The following is a 19,923-nucleotide window of genomic DNA, read 5'->3' on the forward strand; positions in this document are numbered from 1 at the left end:
TTTCCACCCCTCTCCACCAGGCTCCCCGGGCCCAAGGGCAGGGCTTGGCAGGACAGGCCCCTGCGGCCTGAGGGCTGCCACTTGGGCTCTCCTCCAGCTCTGGCCAGGGAGGGCATGGGCAGGAGATGAGGTCATGCAAGCAGCCCCATGCACCGCCACCCGGGTGCTCCCGCCTGGCAGCGCCACGTCACGGGCCAAGCTCCAGGGTCTGAGCCCCCCACCCAACAAAGCCCACTACCTGCGGACCACATGTTCAGACACACTGATGCTGCGGCACCGGAAGGCATCGGCTGCAGAGCTCTCCTTGAATTCTTTCACGGGTGGAGAGTTATTCAAGCCTTGTTTGGGGGGTCTGGCTATCCTCAAACTACCAGGTGAGGAAGGAAGGCCCAAGCCCCAGAGAGCCCAGCTCCCAGGAGGGGAAAACAAGCCATTGGAGGGATGAGGAGGAAAGGTCACAGGCCACAGGGTCAGGATGGAGAGCCCGTGGGTGAGATGAACAAAAAACCATGCCAGAGGCCAGTTAGCAGGGGAAAGAAACAGAAAACAAAAATGCATGAAAATACATCTTGTAAACATGACAGAAAAAGTAAGGTTTCACGCATGATACCAAAACAAAGAACATTAGTGCAAACTAAACGTGTGTGGACCGCACCGCACGGCAGATTCCAGGCTGTGCTGACCAGGCGTCCCGCCCACCCACTCAGGACCAGGTGCTGAGGCCCTGAAGGTCACAGCTCAAAAAGAGGTCAGTTCTTAGCTCAAGGCCCCGGCCCCCAGCCACCAGGGCCTTGAGAGAACAGCTTCTGACTTAGGTCACACTGACGTGGTCATTCTGGAAAATGCCGTATTCCCACCTAGGGAGAGCCAAAAAAGCTTGGACAGGAAGGTGGGGGACAGGAAGGGGGGCAGCCGTTCAAATGAAATGCAAACGAAAACACAAGGCCTAGCACGGCTCTTCTCAGATTTGGCGAAAGCGGCTGTGATGAAGAAGAGCATGTCCCCCGTTAGCAATGGGCTGGGCGAGAGCTCGGGGGACAGGCCACCCTGGCCCGAGGCTGGGCATCTGTGGACCCTGGATCCTCCCATCCAGGCCAGGTGTTTGGCTTCTCAGGAGTCAGCTGCCCTGATGCACCCCTGGGCTTGTTCAGCGGAGTCAGTCCCAAAACCTGACGCCCTAGAACTAGCACCTCAATCTCCAACTCAGCAAATCTGTACTTGCCCGTCACCCAGGCAGGATTGGCCACGACCCAGCACGCAGGCTCCACAACACCGCAGGCCACAGCAACCGGCTTGCTGAGGAGCAGCGCTGGCCTCTCCAGCCATGTGTGAGGTGTTCGCAGCCTTCTCAGGCCCCGCCCTGCTTCACAACCCCAGGGCACCTTGGAGCCCAGCACGGTCTGCGCAGGGCACACCCTAAGCCCCAGCCTGTACGCACCATGCCGGCCACAGGCCACAGCTTGCAGGTCTGCCCTGCCCCACTGACACCAGGCCCGCCCACGCAGGCCCCGCACCTCTTGGGCCTCTCATTGAGACTGGTGCTCCGTGCTCTAAAGCTGTCCTTTTCGGGGGTGTCATCAAAAGACAGGAGAACGTTGGAGCGCAGACCCTGGCAGAGTGGAGCAGACCTGAGCCACAGGCCAGATGGCACTGGCCCTCCAGGCACCCACAGGCTTCTTCCCTCCACACCTGTGCCAGCCCAGGTACACTGTGAGCCTGGGATGAGCTACAGGCCCAGGACAAGGGCGGCAGAATTGTGTCCCAGTGGCGCCCCACCTCCCTCTCCCCTGCCCGTCACCCTGATCCAGCCATGGTGAGCCAGCGGCAAAGCAGGTCCCGGCCCTAACAAGGGACGCGTCCTCCGCTGGCTTACCTTAGTGATATAAGGAACAAAATCTTTCCGGAAGGGCAGGCGGCACCTAATGAACCACATGGCTATGACGTGATGGGCCAGGCACACGATGTACTGATTGAACCTGTGACAAGAAAAGAAGAGAAGTGCTGGAGGTCCAGTGTGGCACCCGAGGGAAATGAGCCAGGAGCTAGGGGTGCAGATCAGAGGTGCTATGGCCACAGGGAGTGTGTGTGGCTTTCTACTCTGAGAGGCCTGGCCTCCAGCAAGCAGAGGCCTCCAGTTGGCCTGGGCCACAACCAGGAGGGGCAGGGTCTCACAGGGATACACAGCAGCACTTACTTGGAGGGGTTGGTATACGGCAGGGAGATGGCAAACACACTGGCGTACTGCTCTGCTGCAAAGTTCCTGTAGAGCTGAGGCAGCCTGGCCAGAGCTGCAACACCAGGAGACAGCCAGTGAGGGAGCCCAGATGGGCCTGGCAAAGACGGGCCCACCGACACAGCAGGGCAGGGGCTGCCAGAGTCCTGTGCTATGTGTCTAAAAATCCAGTGCAGCTACTCCGACCCAAGAAGGTGGCAAAGCAGTGAAGGTCACAACCCACCCAAACAGGACCCTCCCCTGCCCCTGGGCCTCAGCTCTCTACTCCAAGGGCTGGCAAACTATGGTCCCCAGGCTCAATCCAGCCAGTGGCCTCACTTTATGACCTGTGAGCTAAGAATGGTTTCTACCTTTTCAAAAAGTTGTAAGCAAAAAGAACAGGCAGCCAAGGCATATCACACGTGGCCCTTTACAGAAGCAAAGCCCTGCCCTGCTCCTGTTGTCCACACGCCTGAGGGCCTGCTGAGGGCCAGACATGCATGAGGTACTGGGAAGGAAGGGGCGAGTGGGGCACCCCGAGCTCCTGGACGTCACCACCTGAGGGGTGAGCAGAGCCCCTCCAAGTTGTAGTGTGTGCTGAGGGGGGAACAGAGAGAAGGCTCTAAGAGCCAGGCCGAGTAGGGACCAAGGTCAGGCAACAGGAGGCTTCTGTGCCATATAAACTGACACTGAGGGGAGGAAAGAAGCCAGCCACTCGAAGACCAAGAAGGAAAGCGTTCAAAGCACAGGGGCAGAAGGTATAAAGGCCCTGAGGCAGCAAAGCGTGGCCCACGGGGCACAGCGTGCCTACAGGCAGCCAAGGTGAGGTCTGAGAAGGCAGCACGAGTTACTTCAGGCAAGGCGCAGCCCCAAACTCAAGGTCCACCTCACTCACACACACACAGATACACACGTGCGAAGCCACAGATGCTTACTCGACAGGAACTCGAGGAGTGGAATGGCCATGCTGGCCGTGGCTGAGATGTGCGTGAGCTTCACGACCAGGACAGGCAGCGCCTTGATGATGATGTCAGGCATCTCCACGCTGCAGATGGCCAGGGCCACCACGCACTGGCTGGCACAGCGGTAGATGAGGCCTTGCTCCAGGCAGTACACCATCTCCCGCTGTGGGACAACACGGATGCCTCAGACCAGGCCCACCACAGGCTGGCCCTCTGTGCCCCACCCCTGCCCGTAGAGAGCCATTCTGGTGAGCCAGAGCCTGGTCTCCCCTCTCCCACTCCAGAATTTCTATAGAGGAGAAGACCAAGACTCAGAAAGGCCAAGTGCCTTATCCCACCCAGGTCTCAGGCGCCTAAGCGGCAGAGCCACCAGCAGCTGACCCCACCTGAGCCAAGGGGACAGCAAGGCTGCTCTGGTCAAGGTCTTCCTGACACCTCCCCCCACCCCCACACAGGCGGGGTCTCAGGTCCCCAGCCCACCCTGGAGCCAGGACACACTGGGCTCATCACCCCCTTGGTTCTGGAATCCCCAACTGATTGGCCTTTTGGCAAGGGGAAGGTCTGCCTAACACAGCAAGGCCGCCGGGCCCACACCAACCCTGGGCAGAGTCCTCCATGAAAATGGCCCAGCTGTGCCCAGCAGGAGACAAGTGCCATCTCAGGCCACAGCCTCGGGCAAACCACCTGGTAGCTTAAGGCCCTGTGGATGATTCTGATTTCCTGCAGCCAGCCCCACCCCTCGGAAGCACTTTGGGCCTTGAGGGTTCTCAGGGAACCTTCAGCCCAGTGTGGCCAGCCACCCCTTTGGAGCACAGCCAGTGAGAACCAGGCCACGCCACACAGGAGGAGCTGGAGCTCACACTCACCCCAGGAGTCGGGGTGGGAAGTGAGGTGGGGGATGGCAAATCGAGTGTGAGTTTCCAACAGTACTTTGATCAAGAGCATGGGCTCACCGCCCAAACATGACTGAGTCTGAGTTTAGGCCTCTCGCCTTGCTGTGGCCTTGAGTGGGCTACCTGAGCTCCCTAAGACTTCTGTTCCCTGATTGATGAGGGCAGAGTGACAAAAGTATCAGGAATTTAAAGAGAAAGTAAAGGTGATGGCTCATTGCAGGCCTCCCACCCAGCAGTGCAGAATTAAGAAAACAGGCATTACTGCGTGTGCTTTTTGCACCTGATGGCAGAGTTGGAGGTAGGCGGAGGGGGTGCCCTCTGCCCGGCTGCTATGCCTCTCAAAACAGGCTCGGCGCCGCCAAGTGGCTCAGCACTTATCCTAACGCTGTAGCAAGGACAAGCCAGGAAATGCTCCTTAGAAAGAAAATGGCACTGCATATGTGTGGAGGGGGGATATTCAAGCATTTCATTAAGCCCACTCCTCCCTGAGACAACTCAGGAGCACCAGTGAGTTCAAATGTCCACAGTTCCAGGCTGGGCCAGCTGGCAGGGGTGCACTGGCCACATAGGAAAGCAGAGCCAGCTGCCCTGGCCCTGGCCCAATAGCCACCCGTTAGGAGGAAAACGCTGGGCCCCTTTGGCTGAAGCAAGCATCCTGGGGACCAGGCTTTCAAAGCTCAACCATCTCTCTCCCATCTGGTACCTGTCTGGTTTTGTCCAAGTAGTTATGGTAAGAAATTAACGCTGTCAGCACGGGAACCACAGCGAGATGCAGGTCGGTTCTGGAGAACCCTTCTGGGGTGCTTCGGAGCCGCTCGAGGGTCTTGGGACCTGAAAGCTAACAGCCAAGGGCCAGATGTGAAGCCCTGCCCGGCAGCCGGGTCAAGCTGGGTGGCCAGGGGGCACGGGGTGGCCCCTGAGAATGTAGGCCCAGCGGGAGAAGGGGTCAAAGCCCGAGGACCTCCCTACTTCCTGTTCTAGCCAGCAGTCTGCCTTCTCAGAGAAGTGGGAGGCTGCCCACTGATCCGCCAGGGAGACAGACCCCGGGGAGGCAGAGGGGGGAAGGAGTTAAGACCCTGCTCAGTCCTGCAAACTCGAGCCCTTCACTGAGGCCCCCAATCCTCTGCCCGAGAGTTGGGATGGGAGGACAGGATCCCAGAGGCACCATCTGCACTCCAGCCGGGGTCCGAGCCTCTGAGGGAAACAAGTTTGCCTCCCAGGCCTCAGTCTTTCAGAGCTGAGGAACTATGCTGTGGCCCCACCCACCACATAGGCCGCGGACCCGCTGTGCACGACACAGGAAAGGCCCGAAGCGGAAGGCGCACCATGGAGCAGAGGGCGGCAGATAGCTGGTCAACACTACACGGGGAGGTGAAGATGAGGACCTTGTAGCGCAGAGACTCGGGCAGCTTGCTGAGCACCAGCTTCAGCACCTTCCAGTCAGTCTCCTGCAGGAACAGGGAAGACGGGGTCTCAGGGTTGGAAGCTTGATCTGGACAGCAGCGAGGCCTCAGAGCTGCTCTCCTGTTCTCCACACAAGCCTGGGCCCTCAGTCCCTGCAGCTTGGGGAGCGGATGCTGCTCAGAGAAAAGTCAGCCCTGGACGGCGGCCGCTGCCTCCAAACGCCAGGCAGGGCAGGAGGCCCAGTGCAGCACAGCCCCTCTCCTCTCAGCAGAACCTGGAACTTCTGCACGCTGGCTCCATCTTCCCCACCTGCCCAACGGTGATCTGAGGACGGCCTACCAAGGGCACTGGACCCAAGGGGCTCTGATGATGCCCACCCAGAGCACAATGAAGATGGATCTGAAAAGAAGCTACTGTACTAGCTTAAAGAGAAGCAAGTATTCCTCAACAATCCATGAGCCCAGATACCTGCCACAGGACCAAAGTTGACCCAGAGCCACAGCATCGAGGACAGGGTTGTGGCCTGCACGGACCTTCCCTGGTGAGCCCTCCCAATCTCCACTGGGGCGACCACTGCCCATAAACTACACCAATGGCCAGGAGTCCTAAAAGCCTTTCCCCAGATCCCACCTGTGACATGGAGACCTTGAGACTCTCACAGGAAATCTCCGACAAACCCCTTTAATGCCAAACCCCGGTACCCCCAGGGAACCTGCTACCGCCTCTCCATCCAGCTCTGCTTCCCCACCCGTGGCCCCCGGGAGCGGCCCCCAGCCTATTCCGGGCTGCCCAGCCCCGCCTGCAGCACACTGCTGACCAACCCTCCTTCCTTGTTGCCCCACTGGGGAACAGGCCCAAGCTCCTCCACCTCCCGCCACAGGGAACTTACCTCCCCTAACTTCCAGGCTTTGCTTACTCCTGCCGCTGGAATCTTCCCCCTCTTTCAAGACTGCCCTCACCTGCCCCTCCCCATGCCCCCAACCAGATGTGACGGCACCCCCCGCTTCGGTCCTGCACAGCCTGTTGGTGCCTCCTCCCAAGGCACACCCCATCCTACAATCCAGTTATTTGTCAGTACACCTCACTCTTGTACCAAAACCACCTCCCAGAGGAAAGAACATCTCGGCTCCACACCCAGCTTCCGGTGATGCACCACACACAGCAGGCGCTCAACACACGGCTACGGAACCGCTGTGAGGCCTCGAGGCAGACAACCTAGAAACAGGCAGCGAACCTCCCAAGGTTGCCAATGTGGGAGAAGAACTGTGGCCCCCGGGCAGCACCAGTCATTGCTTGGTTTGACCTAATGCAGCCGGAGGGTCTGACCGTCTCACCTGCTTCAAACACTGCAGCAGGACACGGAAGAGCAGGGAGTAGGGCAGCGAGCCGAGCCGCACGGCGGGGCCTGCAGGTGCCGGGCCAGGGGGCCCAGTGGGAGGTGACAGGGGGCCACCGGCCTTCTTCTCAGAGCCCCTCTCCGGCTCCCTGTGGAAGCAAGTAGGAGAAGCACTGAGGCCGGAGCTCCCGCTCCGCAAGGCTAAGGACGGATGCAGGCCCCAAGCCCCAACCCAGGGCTGTGTTCAGGATGCCTCTGGGACCCTCCCTCAGACACAGGACCACCCCAGGGCAGAGGGCAGCGAGCTCCGCACCCCCCACCCGCCCCAGGACCTAGAACCGTACATGTAGTCACAGACGCAGTAGGGGCTGAACCTCACAAGCCCGTCCTTGCTGGGCAGGCCCAGGCGGTGCAGCGAGTCGGCCCGCAGCTGCAGGAGGAAGTCGAAAGCCTGTGGAGAGCGGGAGGCATGGTCCAACAGAGAGAAAGCCACCACCCGGCCACACAGACCTGCGCAGCTCTCGGGAAAGGCTGGCGCGCTAAAAGCAACCACGCCCTGACTTCATCGCGGATGGTGGTGCTGACGGAGAGGCGCGGGCACTCACGGCCTCCTCTCTCAGAGCCCATGGAGGCTGTGACATTCCCACAAAAGCTGGGCAACACGGCAGCCTCTCACACCCGGGGCAACAGGGGGAGTGGACATACTGCACCTGCCCAGGCATCATCGCACAGCCCCGGTATAGACAGCAGAGCTCTGCTCAGGACACTGTCGCTTCCCCCAGCTACTGGTGGGTCATTTAATTGAGCTCCCCAAACGACAGGGGGCTGCCCCATTGGGCGGACACTCTGAAAGGGACCGGGGCTTCTATCCCAGCGCCCTCTGCTCATCCTGGTGCCAGCTCCCATGGTGGGAGCTCAAACCAGTATGCCCTGCCCTGCACCCCCGCTGCCAGTCACTAACAGACTCCGCGGCACCAGGGGTCTGGGGCTCCAGAGCAATTCCCTTTCTCTGCCCCCATCTCAGGCCGCCATGTGACTGAGAGGCATACAGACCACAGGCAAAGGAAAAAGCAGCAGGTCCCGGGGAGGACGCAGCCACAGCTGGTGCTAGGGAGGGAACAGTCTGCTGAAGACCCCTCCCGGGCCCCCCACCGCCTCTCCGGCCTGCAGCCACTGCGCTCACCAGGCCGGACGCAGCGGCTGGGTGCCCCGGGGAACGTACCTGCAGCCGGATGCTGCTGGCAACGGGCAAGGTGTAGGCGTGTCTGTAGTGGAGCTGGATGTGGCTGACAAGCGTCTCATACACACGTGTGGCGTGGCTGGCAGGCAGGGCGTACAGCTTGGTCTGCAGAGAGAGCGTGCTGGTCACTGCAAGGGCAGGAGGCCAAACTCCAGCCAGGGAGTCAGCACCTTGATGCCCAGGGGGAGAGGCCAGGCAAGCACTTTGGAGGTAACTGGCCGCACCCACCATTCTGTAAAATGTACAAACACCTCAAGCCACCAACTCCGCTTCAGGGCTTCATCCCACGGGTACGCCCACATGCGCCCACCCTCGGTGAGGGCAAAAAACCAGAAACAGCCACGTATCTGTGTTATCCACAGGGAATCGGTTAATGAATCAGAGAAAGCTGCCCAATGGCGCACAACACAGCAACGCATGACAGGATCCACGTGCACCAACAGAGCACCTTCTCAACGCCACGAGGCAAAGCGGGAGAAACCAGGGGCAGAGCAAGGCAGGAGGTGTGCTTTGTGAGGGGCTATAAAGGGGATAAGTCCCCTAGCTGCTGGGGCTGTTATTAACCCCACAATAAGCCCGTCTCCCCCACCTCTGCAAGGTCAAGAGCGCCTCCCTGACAAGCGAGGCTACGGGAGGCCAGGTGTGAGAGTTCGCGGTGCTGCCAGCAACCTGGTTTTGAGGGCAGGAGTTACAGGGTGGTGCTGGGGCAGGAGGGACCCAAGGGACCCAGCTACAGCCAAGGGTCCCCTTTGTGGTACTCTGAGCCTTGGAGGAGAGCAGTGCTTCAAAAACATATCACTGATGTTCTTTTATTTACTTATTTATTTTGAATTTTATTTTACTTATTTTTTTATTGATATTCTTTTTAAAGAAAAAAATGATTAACAGAGTGGTGTCTCTTTGGTTCAAAAACAATATAGGGACTTCCCTGGTGGTCCAGTGGTAAATGCAGGGCACGCAGGTTCAACCCCTGCTCGGGAAACTAAGATCCCACATGCTGCGGGGCAGCTAAGCCCATGTGCCACAACAAGTGAGCTCGTGCACCTCAACCAGAGAGCCTGTGTGCCACAAACTACAGAGCCCACGCACTCTGGAACCCACGCGCCACAACTAGAGAGAAGCCCACGCGCCACAACTAGAGAGAAGCATGCGCGCCGCAACAAAGAGCTGACGCAGCCCCCCAAAATAAATTAATTGAAAAAAAACAACATAAAAGCATTATCCCTGCCTTCCACAAAAAACAAAAAACACACGCGAGGGAGAGGGGAGGGAGTTGGTCACCACGCTTGACAAAGCACAAGCATCTCAGGAAGGACACCCATGGACTCGGGCAGCCGCTGCTCTGCCTGCCCATTTTCGTGGGAAGAAAGGAGGGAACCGAACTTTTTGCTACATTTATGCTGTTCACGTGTTTTAACTGGACATATATATTACTTTTTAATTACAAAAAAAGAAAAATGAAAACAGGCTGGCCCAGGACTTTGCTCAAGTAGGAAACAGCTCGATTCTGCGGCCCCGGGTCGCCAGGGCTCAATTTCCAGGTGAGGGCAATAGACCATCATCTCTTTTGCATTCTCTGTATAGGCTTCTGGGTTCATCCGGGCCACAGGGTTCCCCACAACCCCTCAAGTCAGGGCACAGGGAGCACGGGGCTGCTATGGACAAGACACCAAGGAGGTGCCGTCCACTTTCTTTTTTTTTTTTTTTTTTTTGCGGTACACAGGCCTCTCACTGTTGTGGCCTCTCCCATTGAGGAGCACAGGCTCTGGACGAGCAGGCTCAGCGGCCATGGCTCAAGGGCCTAGCCGCTCCACGGCATGCGGGATCTTCCCAGACCGGGGCACGAATCCGTGTCCCCTGCATCAGCAGGCGGACTCTCAACCACTGCGCCACCAGGGAAGCCCTGCCGTCCACTTTTTATCAAACTTTAAACTTCCACACCAGATAATAAAAGTCCATCATGTATAAACATGACGGAAACTGTTCTACCATCAACATTTTACGAAGTAGTTTATGAACCAATTGATTCAAATATTACATTTTACACAATACTGATACTGGCAGGTGACCTTAAGTATAGATAACACCACAATGCTTTGCAAGTCAGTGATCGAGGGCAGTGGCCAGTGGAAGAGCCTGATCGCTGCCCTGCTGGGGACATAAAGGGACAAGTCCACAGCTCCAGCAAGCCTCAGGAGCCAGGCGGTGCCCGGGAGCATGTGAGGACAGCCAGCACGCAGGAGAGCGAGCATGACGTGGCGAGGACGACTGGGAACAGAGAATGTGTGCAAATTGTCTAACTGATAAAGGAGTTGTATCCAGGGTATGGAAAGAACCCTTACAACTCGAGAAAGACAAATAATCCAGTTTAAAAATGGGCAAAGAGAGCTTCCCTGGTGGCGCAGTGGTTGAGAGTCCGCCTGCCGATGCAGGGGACACAGGTTCGTGCCCCGGTCCGGGAAGATCCCACATGCTGCGGAGCGGCTGGGCCTGTGAGCCATGGCTGCTGAGCCTGCTTGTCCAGAGCCTGTGCTCCGCAACGGGAGAGGCCACAACAGTGAGAGGCCCGCGTACCGGAAAAAAAAAAAAAAAAAATGGGCAAAGGATCTGAACAGACATTTCTCCAAAGAAGATACACAAACAACCCATCAGCACATGGAAAGATGCTCAACGTGATTAGGAAAATGCGAATCAAAACCACAATGAGATTTCATTTCATACCCATTAGGATGGTGATAATCAAAAAAAACAGAAAATAAGGAGTGTGAGTGAGGATGCAGAGAGAATGGAAGCCTCATCCACTGATGCTGGGAATGTAAAATGGAGCAGGCCCTGTGGAAAACAGCCTGGCTATTCCTCAAACGATTAAGCAGAGTTACCAGCTGACTCAGCAATTCCACTCCTAGGTGGATCCCCTAGAGAAATGAAACACGTGTCCACATAGAAACTGTGTGTGTTCACTGTAGCATGATTCACAACAGCCAAAAAGTGGAAGTGACCCAAGTGTCCATCAACTGATGAATAGATAAGCAAAATATGATCTATCCATACAAGAAACTATTACTCATCCATATAAAGAAATGAAGTACCGACACACGCTACAACATGGATGAACCTTGAAGACATTATGCTCAATGAAAGATGCCAGACACATGAGGTCACATATTGTGTGATTCCATGTCTATGAAATGCCCAAAATAAGCAAATTCACAGAGACAGAAAGTGAATTAGTGATTGCCAAGGGCTGGAGGTGCTGAGGGGAGAATAAGGAGTGACCGCTAATGGGTATGGAGCTGCTTTGGGGTAAATGTGTCTAATGATGGCTGCACAACTCCATGAATACAACAAAAACCACTGAATCATATACTCTAAACGGGTGAATTGTATGGTATGTAAGTTACATCTCAAAAAAGCTATTAAAAAAAGACCAAACAACCGTGGGGCCAGAATGGACACCAGCCCTTCCCACCTCATTGGCTATGGGGAGACCTGAGGGGGTGGTTCTGGCACTGGCTCGGGAGTGTTTCCCACAGACTGGCTCTGGCTGGGCCTTGTCCACCCTTCCCTGACCTGGTCAGGGCTCTGACCTGGTCCCCCCACTGTAACGAGGAGTTGGGATCACACCCGGGAGTGCCCAGGTCTCCTCGGGGATGTGTCCCTAAAGAGCAGCACTCCAATGAGATGCAGAGGCCCACCTGAAGGATGACCAGGAGTCCCAGGACTGCAGTCTTCACATCCTCCAAGGAGGCCGAGTACACCACCACATCCCTTTCCTCCAGCTCAGGGGGTGGAGAGAGGGAGCGGGCAATCACCTACAGAGAGAAGATCTCTATTTAAATTCCCAACTCTGGGCTCCCTGAGGCAGCAACCATCAGATCTGGTATTTTCTACCAAAAAATACTTTCTCCTTTATTTCTCAAGAGGAAAGATGCACTCCCCTCATCCAAGGCATGGTTCAGAAACTGCAATGCATTTTGAAATTAAAAGGATGCTGGCTGTGCAGAAGGACAATGTGCCCAAACCCCACCCACAGCCAGTCTCCCCCGAAGCCACAGAGCCATGTCCCAGGACCCCTGGGCAGCACAGCAGCAGGACAGTGCCAAGTAGCAGCAGGCCCGGCCAGACCTCCCAACACCGCCCCATCTCTGCTAGGAGGGAACCCCATCTCGGAGAGACCCAGGCAGTCTCCCTGCAGAGAACAGAGACAGCGGGTCCAAAGAACACTGCTGTCCGCTGGGCTCTGCCACAGAGAGGGGTCCCAATGGCAGCCCAGGCGCCCCAAGCCCCAGGCCCGAGCGGCTCTCACTTTCTCAATGATGTCCAGCAGGCTATTAAAGTGGTGGGTGTGGCAGCCTTCAGCCAGATCTACCAGCAACTGGGTGGCCAGCTTTCGGACTTGGTGGTCTTTATCCTCCGGGACGTGGGAGAGCTGTGAAATGACCACTGAGTTGATCAGCTCCTCCTGCACCAAGCACACGAGAAGCCAGGTGAGCCACTGGCCACGGCCAAAACTCACCTAACACGTCGTTAAAGACTTGGGACAACCGCGGCGGGGTGTGCAAGTGCCTGAGAGGCCCAGGCCCCTTCCAGGGCACTCTGTGCGTCCCCTTGGCTCAGGAGAATGATGACTACTACACGTTGGCCCAGCTGGGGCATGGCCCACGGGCTCAGACTCAGACGTGATGCAGCAGTGAATGTCCCCGCTCCCTCTCTGTCATTCAACATCACAATTAAGAAGGATCCCATGTGGAGAGCTCTCTGCGTGTGCGCCTTGGGGATAGAGGGACCTCGTCCCCGACATCACAGAGCCCACTATAACGGGGCAGCAGGATGAGCGCTTTCATGGAAGCAGGTACAAAGCGCTATAGGAGCAGAGAGCAGGATGAGAGCGACCCCAACACGAGGGACTCAAGAAACCAGAGGGCTTCCTAAAAGAGGCAGCACTGAGCTGGACTCTGAAAAAGAGTGAATTCCAAGGGACAGAGATGCAGGGAAAGGGAAGACTGAGAGGGTAGGAGGGGTGGGCAGGTCCTAGGGATACCAGGCATTCCAGCGAGGCCTCGGTGAGGAGGTGCTGGGAAGCGAGGGGAGATGCAGAGCCTGAGCGCACCTCCCGGAGAAGAGAGCCCAGTGGGCAGGGGCTGCTGCCGTTTCTGAAAGAAGGACAGGCTCTGGCTGCAAACCTAGTGAAGGATGGACTGGAGGGGAAGAAATGCAGTAGAGAGGTTGGTAGGGGCTGGCACCACCCTGGCATCCGGTGATCAGCCCAGAGCCCGGAGGATGAGTGTGATTATAAAAATGAAAAGAAAATGTCCCCATGCAAGACTGTTTTCCTGAGGGCAGGGACTATGCCCTCCTGGCTGCTCAGCCACAGGCCTGGCAGAAGGCACCAAGGAAGGAAGGAAGGAAGGGAAGGAAGGAAGGAAGGAAGGAAGGAAGGGAGGGAGGGAGGGAGGGAGGGAGGGAGGGATGAACGAGGAAACAAAGCCTGCCACAGAGAGGCGCTGGCAGACCCCAGGTCCCAGGCCGACCCCAGGAGGGTCACGCGCTGCCTCTCGGGTGAGCATCGCCCTGCATGGCTTGTGGAGGCCACCCTCGCACCTGCTGCCCCAGGGCTCCCACGCCGGCACGGATACACACCTCATAGAACTGCCTGTTGATGAGCAGCACGAAGGATAGGACGTCCAGCACCTTGATACGCACAGCGCTGCGCAATTCGTTCCTGGGGGCAGGGGCACACCTGCTGGGGCCAGGCGGGTGCACCAGCCACCGGCCTCACCCTCCGCCAGCCCGAGCAGCCCAACCTCCAATGGCTTCCCTGGGGACCCAGCCCCCAGACCCACCCGCCTCCATGTCAGGCAAGACTGACTCCGGATCCTCCCCGCGTGGGGCCCAGCTCGGCAACATCCACACCAAGAATGGGGTAAAGGGGCAGAGAACCTGGCCCTCAGAGCTGGCCTCTTTCTAGATGACCACTCCACAGGAGGGAGTAAGCACAGAGGCCTCAGAGGACTCTGTCCTCTGGAAAACAAACCCTCTCCTGCTCAGTGAGAACTGTCACTTTCAAGAATTAGAGAGGAAAGTGCTAACTCTCAGTGTCCTGCCTGCAGTGCAGACACAGGGTCAGGCGGGCCTCCAGAGGCTGCCTACCTGAAAAATCTCTCCATCAGTAACTGCAGGTTGTGAATCCAGCCATCCTTTGCTGGATGGATTGACTGAGCCCTGTAGGTTATTAAGTTTAAGAGGGAGGACTCCTGTCAAAAGAAGAAAGACCTGGAGTGAATGAGCCGCTCTGCCCTTCCAGAGGTCTTTTGATAAGTACGGCCCCATGCTGCTGGCCCAAGAGACCAGCCACTCCGAGGCCCAGGTAGGGAGCCCACACAATAAAGGCCCTGCTGGCAGCAGTGAAGATTCATTTAAAACCCACGTAACGGACTTCCCTGGTGGCACAGTGGTTAAGAATCCGCCTGCCAATGCAGGGGACATGGGTTCGAGTCCTGGTCCAGGAAGATCCCACATGCCGTGCAGCAAGTAAACCCGTGTGCCACAACTACCGAGCCTGCGCTCTAGAGCCTGCACACAACTACTGAGCCCACTTGCTGCAACTACTGAGGCCCACATGCCTAGAGCCCATGCTCTGCAACAAGAAAAGCCACCGCAGTGAGAAGCCCGTGCGCCACAAAGAAGAGCAGTCCCTGCTTGCCGAAACTAGAGAAAGCCCACATGCAGCAATGAAGACCCAACGCAGCCAAAATAAAGAAATAAAAAATAAAACCCACATAAAAGCCTTGCATCAGGCTGAGCCCTTCTGGCACCAGGACTGCCTGCCTTTCGGGGAGCAGATATGCTGAGCATGAAGCCAGCTGGCCCCTCCCTCCGCACAGGTGGGAGGAAATGGATGCTTAGGCTGTGATGTGCTCTCACAGACCCACACGCATTCAGCCTCCTGACGGCCCGGCAGACTTCCCTGCTGGAGCACAAATCCCAGGGGAGCAGAAGCCTGCCAGGGTTTTTACTTCAAACTCACGGAAGACTTGCCTCCAGACCCACATAGCCAGACCTCCGGGAGCTGAGCAGACCCTCCCCTCCCCCAGCAGCCTGACCTAAACCACCCTCTTGCCTGAGCACCAAAGGCCCCACTGTGTTGGAGACAGAGGTGGTCTTACAGGCCTCTGGTCTGCACATCTCTCAACAAGCTCAAAGTATCTCTCCTGCGAGCCGTGGAACTCATTTTGATCACACAACTCTTCCACCGTGGTCAGCAGGTCGTGGACGATGGCTCTGAGTTCTGGGCTGTCCAGGCTCTGCAACACGAAGGCACGGTTACACAGGAGGGATCTCAGCTCCCTTCAAGGACTCGGCATCAGAGTCCTCAGCTCAAATGAGCTGAATCCAGACACCCCCTCAGGTCCTCCCACTGGGCAGGGGGCACAAGTGCTATTCCTGCCCATTGGGGAATGGTGGGGCCCAAGGGGTCCTGGCTGTGCCCACACAGCGGGCCTCCACTACCAGTGTGTTCACGCCTCCCTCAGGCTCTCGCATCTTCTGGAGGCCCCCAGGGGTGTGGTCTCCCAGACCATCACTCCAAGATGAAGCACTGCCTGACCAGCTAGTCGTGACAATGGTCTGGCCCAGCAGCCACCCCTGAGGGACAAGAACCCAGGACCTGCTGAGTTCCGGTCCTTCCTCCCACGGGCCTGGCCGTCCACCTAGAGCCCGCCCCAGTGCCCCAGCCCCGAGCCCATGCTATATGTGGCCTCATCTCATCTGCAGCCCCTGCATCAGCACGTCCTCCTTCCTGTCACAGTCAACGCCCTTCTCCAAAGTTCCACCAACTGCGGGCAGCATTCGAGACACTTTGGGAACTGTCTTCAGGGTCCATTTGCAGGCCATGGAGGCCACCTGGCGTGTTACTCTGTCGATCTTGATCGACACTACCCCCCACCCACCTTGCTCACCTATTACATAGTCCTGCTCCAAATGATAGAGGGGATTTGGGAAAAACAGCCATCTTCAGTGGACGGCGAGTTGCCACCCAAGAACCGTCAGAGAACACGGCCCAGCAAGCTCTGAGGGAGGGCCCTGGAGGGGCGGGGAGCTGCCCCCATGGGTCCACGCCCCCCAGGAAGGGGCCCTCTGGCCAACGGGTCGGCCGTCTCGGTTCTCCCTGTGCCCACCTCACCTGGAGCTGCTGAAGCAAGCGTTCAACAATGTTCAGTAGGATGTCCCACGTCACGGCCTGGAGCTCCCTCCGGTACTTCTTGATGAGTCTGGTTATGGAGAGGACGATCTCATAGGACACCACCTCGTTCGGACAGGTCATGGCCTGGAACACAGCCCAGGGGGCACGCAGCATCAGCCCCTTCACGCTCACGCACAGGAAGCCCCAGCACGTTGCCATTGGAACCTAGCACGAGATGCCTCGCTCCCACACGTCTCGCGGGCCACAAAAGTAGTATCTCAGGAACCCAGAAGTGTGTTTTCTATACTGGCTCCAAAGGGCCTGACGTAGCCAGACCATTCACTTCAAATTCTGGGCCCCTGGCTTCCTGGCCTAGAGGAACCTGAAAGCTACCCTGATGCAAGCAACGCGCAGAGAGCACGCCCTCCACTGCCCAGGAGATGGGGTGTGGCCAGAAGGACCCCGTTAGGGGCAGCTGGGCCATGACACAGCTCATCTGCTTATCAGGTAAGATGAGGACGTTATGATTGCCCCAGCTCACCAGGGTGCCATGATGGCTACATGAAAACATGCAAAGTGCTCAGAACTCCACCAGGCACAGTGGAAACACAAGCTATTATCTCTGGCCTCATTCTAGAGCAAGAGCAAGTTTGCCACTTGACCAAGGAAACTGTCAAAAGCAAGCATGTCACTATCCCCAGGAGGAATCTTGAGCAGTCCTGATGCTAATTTGTAGAAGATGAAATTCATAAAATATAGTATTTGCTTGAAAATAAAACCTTCAAAGGCCCTACATCGCAACCCTACTTGCAAAGCAAGTGACTGCACACGTTCCCCCTGCACCTCCCCCACCTCCTGCCCTGCAGCAGACTCCACGTCTGACAGGCCTGTCCCCACTGGGTGGGGCTGAGGTGAGCTTTCCCGCCCTCGCCAGCTCACTGCGGTACAGAAGCCAAGTTACCTCATAAAATGACGGCAACACAGATGTTGGGGAGTTCTTGAGAGAGTAGAGCCGGTGAGCTCCCCAGAGAGCCATGCCAACAAAGAACACAGCTCCTCTCAGCAGTGGGGCATCTTCCATGTAGGCTCTGAAAGCGTTCCCCGGGAAGACAGGATATAAGCAGGGCCCAGCCCAGCATCTACCCAGGCTCCTGGCAGCCTCCCCGGAGGTCCCTACACTTATGAGGCAGAAGCAAAGCTGGGGAAGTGGGCTGGGCAGGGGACTCGGGGGCCAGCAGCAACTGTGTGATTCATTCACGCATTCGCTCAACAGCCCTCAGCATCATGGTGCTGACAGCCTAGGAGACACAGGTGTGAACCAAAGGATCACGTAAATAAACACCAAGGTTCCAACTCAGATTACAGCTGAGAAGGAAAGCCATGGGATATGAGAGCAGACCTGCTCAGGGCGGCGATCAGGGAATCTAACCGCAACACTACAATGTCAAGGACACTCAGGGAAACTCAACCCAGGTGGAAGGACATTTCAGCAAGGTGAAAGTTATGTGCTAAGGTCCTGGGTGGGTGGCAGAAGGGCAACATGGCGGGAACGAGGAGCTCACAGGCTGAGCAGGGCTGGACCATCCAGGCCTTGCCATTTGGTTTTTATCCTGAGAGCACTAGGAGCCATTGTGGCTTCAAGCAAAAAGTGACACAGTCAGATCTGTGCTGGAAAAACTGTGTGGCTGCTGTGTGGAGGAATGGACTTCAGGAGGCCAAGAGTGAGTGCAGGAGAGCAGTGAGGAGGTGAGAGCTGAGGGGGGTGGCCCGGGAGTGGACAGACGACCATCTCAGGGGCAGAAGCAACACCACCTGAGACGGTCTGGCTGTGGGAGGTGAGGCAGGGCCTCATGACAAGTGGGTGGTGAGGCAGCCCCACTGGAGGAGGTCCGCGTGTGGGAGGGAGGCCAAGAGCTCAGTTTTGCATGTTCTGACTTTACTGGCAGGAGGAGGGGAGGACAGGCGACCAGTAGCGTAAGATGTGAGCCCTAGATCAGGGCTCGCTTCTGGAGCAGCCACCCCACCACAACAGGAAGCTCCGCGTCAGCCTGTGCCGAGGCATAGAGCCCACACAGGGAGCCTCCTTGAGGAGGCCCTGCAGCCGCCAAGCCGCCCTCACTCACGCCGGCTGGGCCACCCGCACTCGCCTGTCCTCCATGATGCGGCACATATGGTAGATAGCGCTGTGGCCCAGGTGGGTGCCCAGGAGATTGCGCATCAGCTGGAAAGCAAGACGCACCGTCGTCAGACTGGCAAACACGAGTCCAGGGCCTCGCACGGCCACTGCCCTGAAGCCCTCCACGTCCAGCTGTTCTCCACCATCTCCTCCCGGACAGGGGCAGCTGAGTTCTCAAAATGCCACCAAAACCCTGACCTCAGCTCAGCCACTGGGAAAATGCCACTGGCTTCCCCTCAACAGGCCATTGTCTGGCTGCTCTGAGAATAAGATGGCCATTCATTGAGGACAAGATGGCCCTTGTCCTGTCCATAAGCCTGGCTTATCACTTCATCCAGGCAAGAACTCTGCAGGATGAGAGTTTAGACCCCTACCTTCCAGCAAGGCTCACAGAGCTCCTTGACATTGATGGTGCGGCAGAGGGTGACGATGAACAGGGGGAGGCTCTCAGCCGGCAGGCAGTTGTAGCAGACCACGGCGTCCAGCACCTGCAGAGAGACCTGGTGGGGCGGAGGAAGAGTCAGGCCAGCCCTGCCTCCTGCTCACAGGGAAGTGACACCCCCAGTTTCCTCCACTGACCATCCTTTGGTCAGCAATGACTGCCCCTCCCCTCTGTCAAAGCAGCCTTCCTGGGAACCACAGAGTGAGCAAGCATCTGGGAGGCACTTTTACATCCCAGTCACGGTGGGTTATGCCATCATGAACTATGACCCCACAACGGACGTCATCCAACGCCCTTACTTACAGGAGAGAGAGTCCTGAGGCTCAGAGAGGTCAAGCAGCTTTCCCGAGGCCACACAGCCAGTGAGGGGCAGCACAGGGCTTGACCCCAGGGCCTGGGGTCTCACTTGCTACACCACCCGGCCTGCCCAGAAGGATGGTGAAAGGGACTGTCCCTGAACGGGGCAGCTACTGACCTCTATGTCCACGGAGGACACGGTCTGGACGCACAGCAGGCAGATCATGCTGTGGGAGGAAACACAAAGTCAGCTGAGAGGACACTTCCCAGAGGCTGGGTGGCTCTGTTTTACTTCCTGGTTCCTCTACAAAGTCAGTTAAAAAAGTGGCTCGGGCTTCCCTGGTGGCACAGTGGTTGAGAGTCCGCCTGCTGATGCAGGGGACACAGGTTCGTGCCCCGGTCCGGGAAGATCCCACATGCCGCAGAGCGGCTAGGCCCGTGAGCCATGGCCGCTGAGCCTGCGCATCCGGAGCCTATGCTCCGCAACGGGAGAGGCCACAACAGTGAGAGGCCCGAGTACTGCAAACAAAACAAAACAAACGAACAAAAAAAAGTGGCTCATCCTCCCTCAGGGCTCCCCTCACCCAACCACTGCTCAGCGCTGAGTGTACAGCACCAAGACCAAGCCTCTGCCCACAGGGTTTCACAGAGTTTTTGAACAAATGACAAGCAACAATAAACAGAACATCAGGTAATATCACACATCTGCTACAAACATTATATGGAAGGTGGCTTTGGCCACTTCCAACATCTCCATTTATTTGATGGTTTTAACAGCT

The 19,923-nt window shown here is 57.3% G+C and overlaps 1 protein-coding gene across 18 annotated transcripts in view; it reads right to left on the minus strand.

Annotated features, from left to right (window-relative positions):
* TSC2 (TSC complex subunit 2) overlaps nucleotides 1-19,923 on the minus strand; it is a 37,985-nt gene that overhangs the window by 12,253 nt on the left and 5,809 nt on the right. For 4 of the 18 annotated variants that reach the window (XM_082645274.1, XM_082645271.1, XM_082645273.1 and 1 more), the window contains exons 7-26: nucleotides 19,323-19,371; nucleotides 18,780-18,905; nucleotides 18,377-18,450; nucleotides 17,191-17,317; nucleotides 16,230-16,373; nucleotides 15,214-15,351; nucleotides 14,198-14,301; nucleotides 13,688-13,769; nucleotides 12,354-12,509; nucleotides 11,743-11,859; nucleotides 8,030-8,152; nucleotides 7,152-7,258; nucleotides 6,806-6,956; nucleotides 5,393-5,515; nucleotides 4,771-4,905; nucleotides 3,148-3,337; nucleotides 2,195-2,288; nucleotides 1,874-1,976; nucleotides 1,515-1,609; nucleotides 239-367 (exon numbers count right to left, since the gene is read on the minus strand). In XM_082645274.1, coding sequence (XP_082501400.1) covers nucleotides 239-367; nucleotides 1,515-1,609; nucleotides 1,874-1,976; nucleotides 2,195-2,288; nucleotides 3,148-3,337; nucleotides 4,771-4,905; nucleotides 5,393-5,515; nucleotides 6,806-6,956; nucleotides 7,152-7,258; nucleotides 8,030-8,152; nucleotides 11,743-11,859; nucleotides 12,354-12,509; nucleotides 13,688-13,769; nucleotides 14,198-14,301; nucleotides 15,214-15,351; nucleotides 16,230-16,373; nucleotides 17,191-17,317; nucleotides 18,377-18,450; nucleotides 18,780-18,905; nucleotides 19,323-19,371 — 2,367 coding nt within the window. Of the gene's footprint in view, nucleotides 1-238; nucleotides 368-1,514; nucleotides 1,610-1,873; nucleotides 1,977-2,194; nucleotides 2,289-3,147; nucleotides 3,338-4,770; nucleotides 4,906-5,392; nucleotides 5,516-6,805; nucleotides 6,957-7,151; nucleotides 7,259-8,029; nucleotides 8,153-11,742; nucleotides 11,860-12,353; nucleotides 12,510-13,687; nucleotides 13,770-14,197; nucleotides 14,302-15,213; nucleotides 15,352-16,229; nucleotides 16,374-17,190; nucleotides 17,318-18,352; nucleotides 18,451-18,779; nucleotides 18,906-19,322; nucleotides 19,372-19,923 lie in introns of all 18 variants that reach the window. The other 14 variants (XM_082645265.1, XM_082645261.1, XM_082645264.1 and 11 more) reach the window with 5 other exon arrangements.

This window comes from Mesoplodon mirus (genome assembly GCF_964341445.2).
Source record: "Mesoplodon mirus genome assembly, chromosome: 15".
Classification (NCBI taxonomy): Eukaryota; Metazoa; Chordata; class Mammalia; order Artiodactyla; family Ziphiidae; genus Mesoplodon; species Mesoplodon mirus.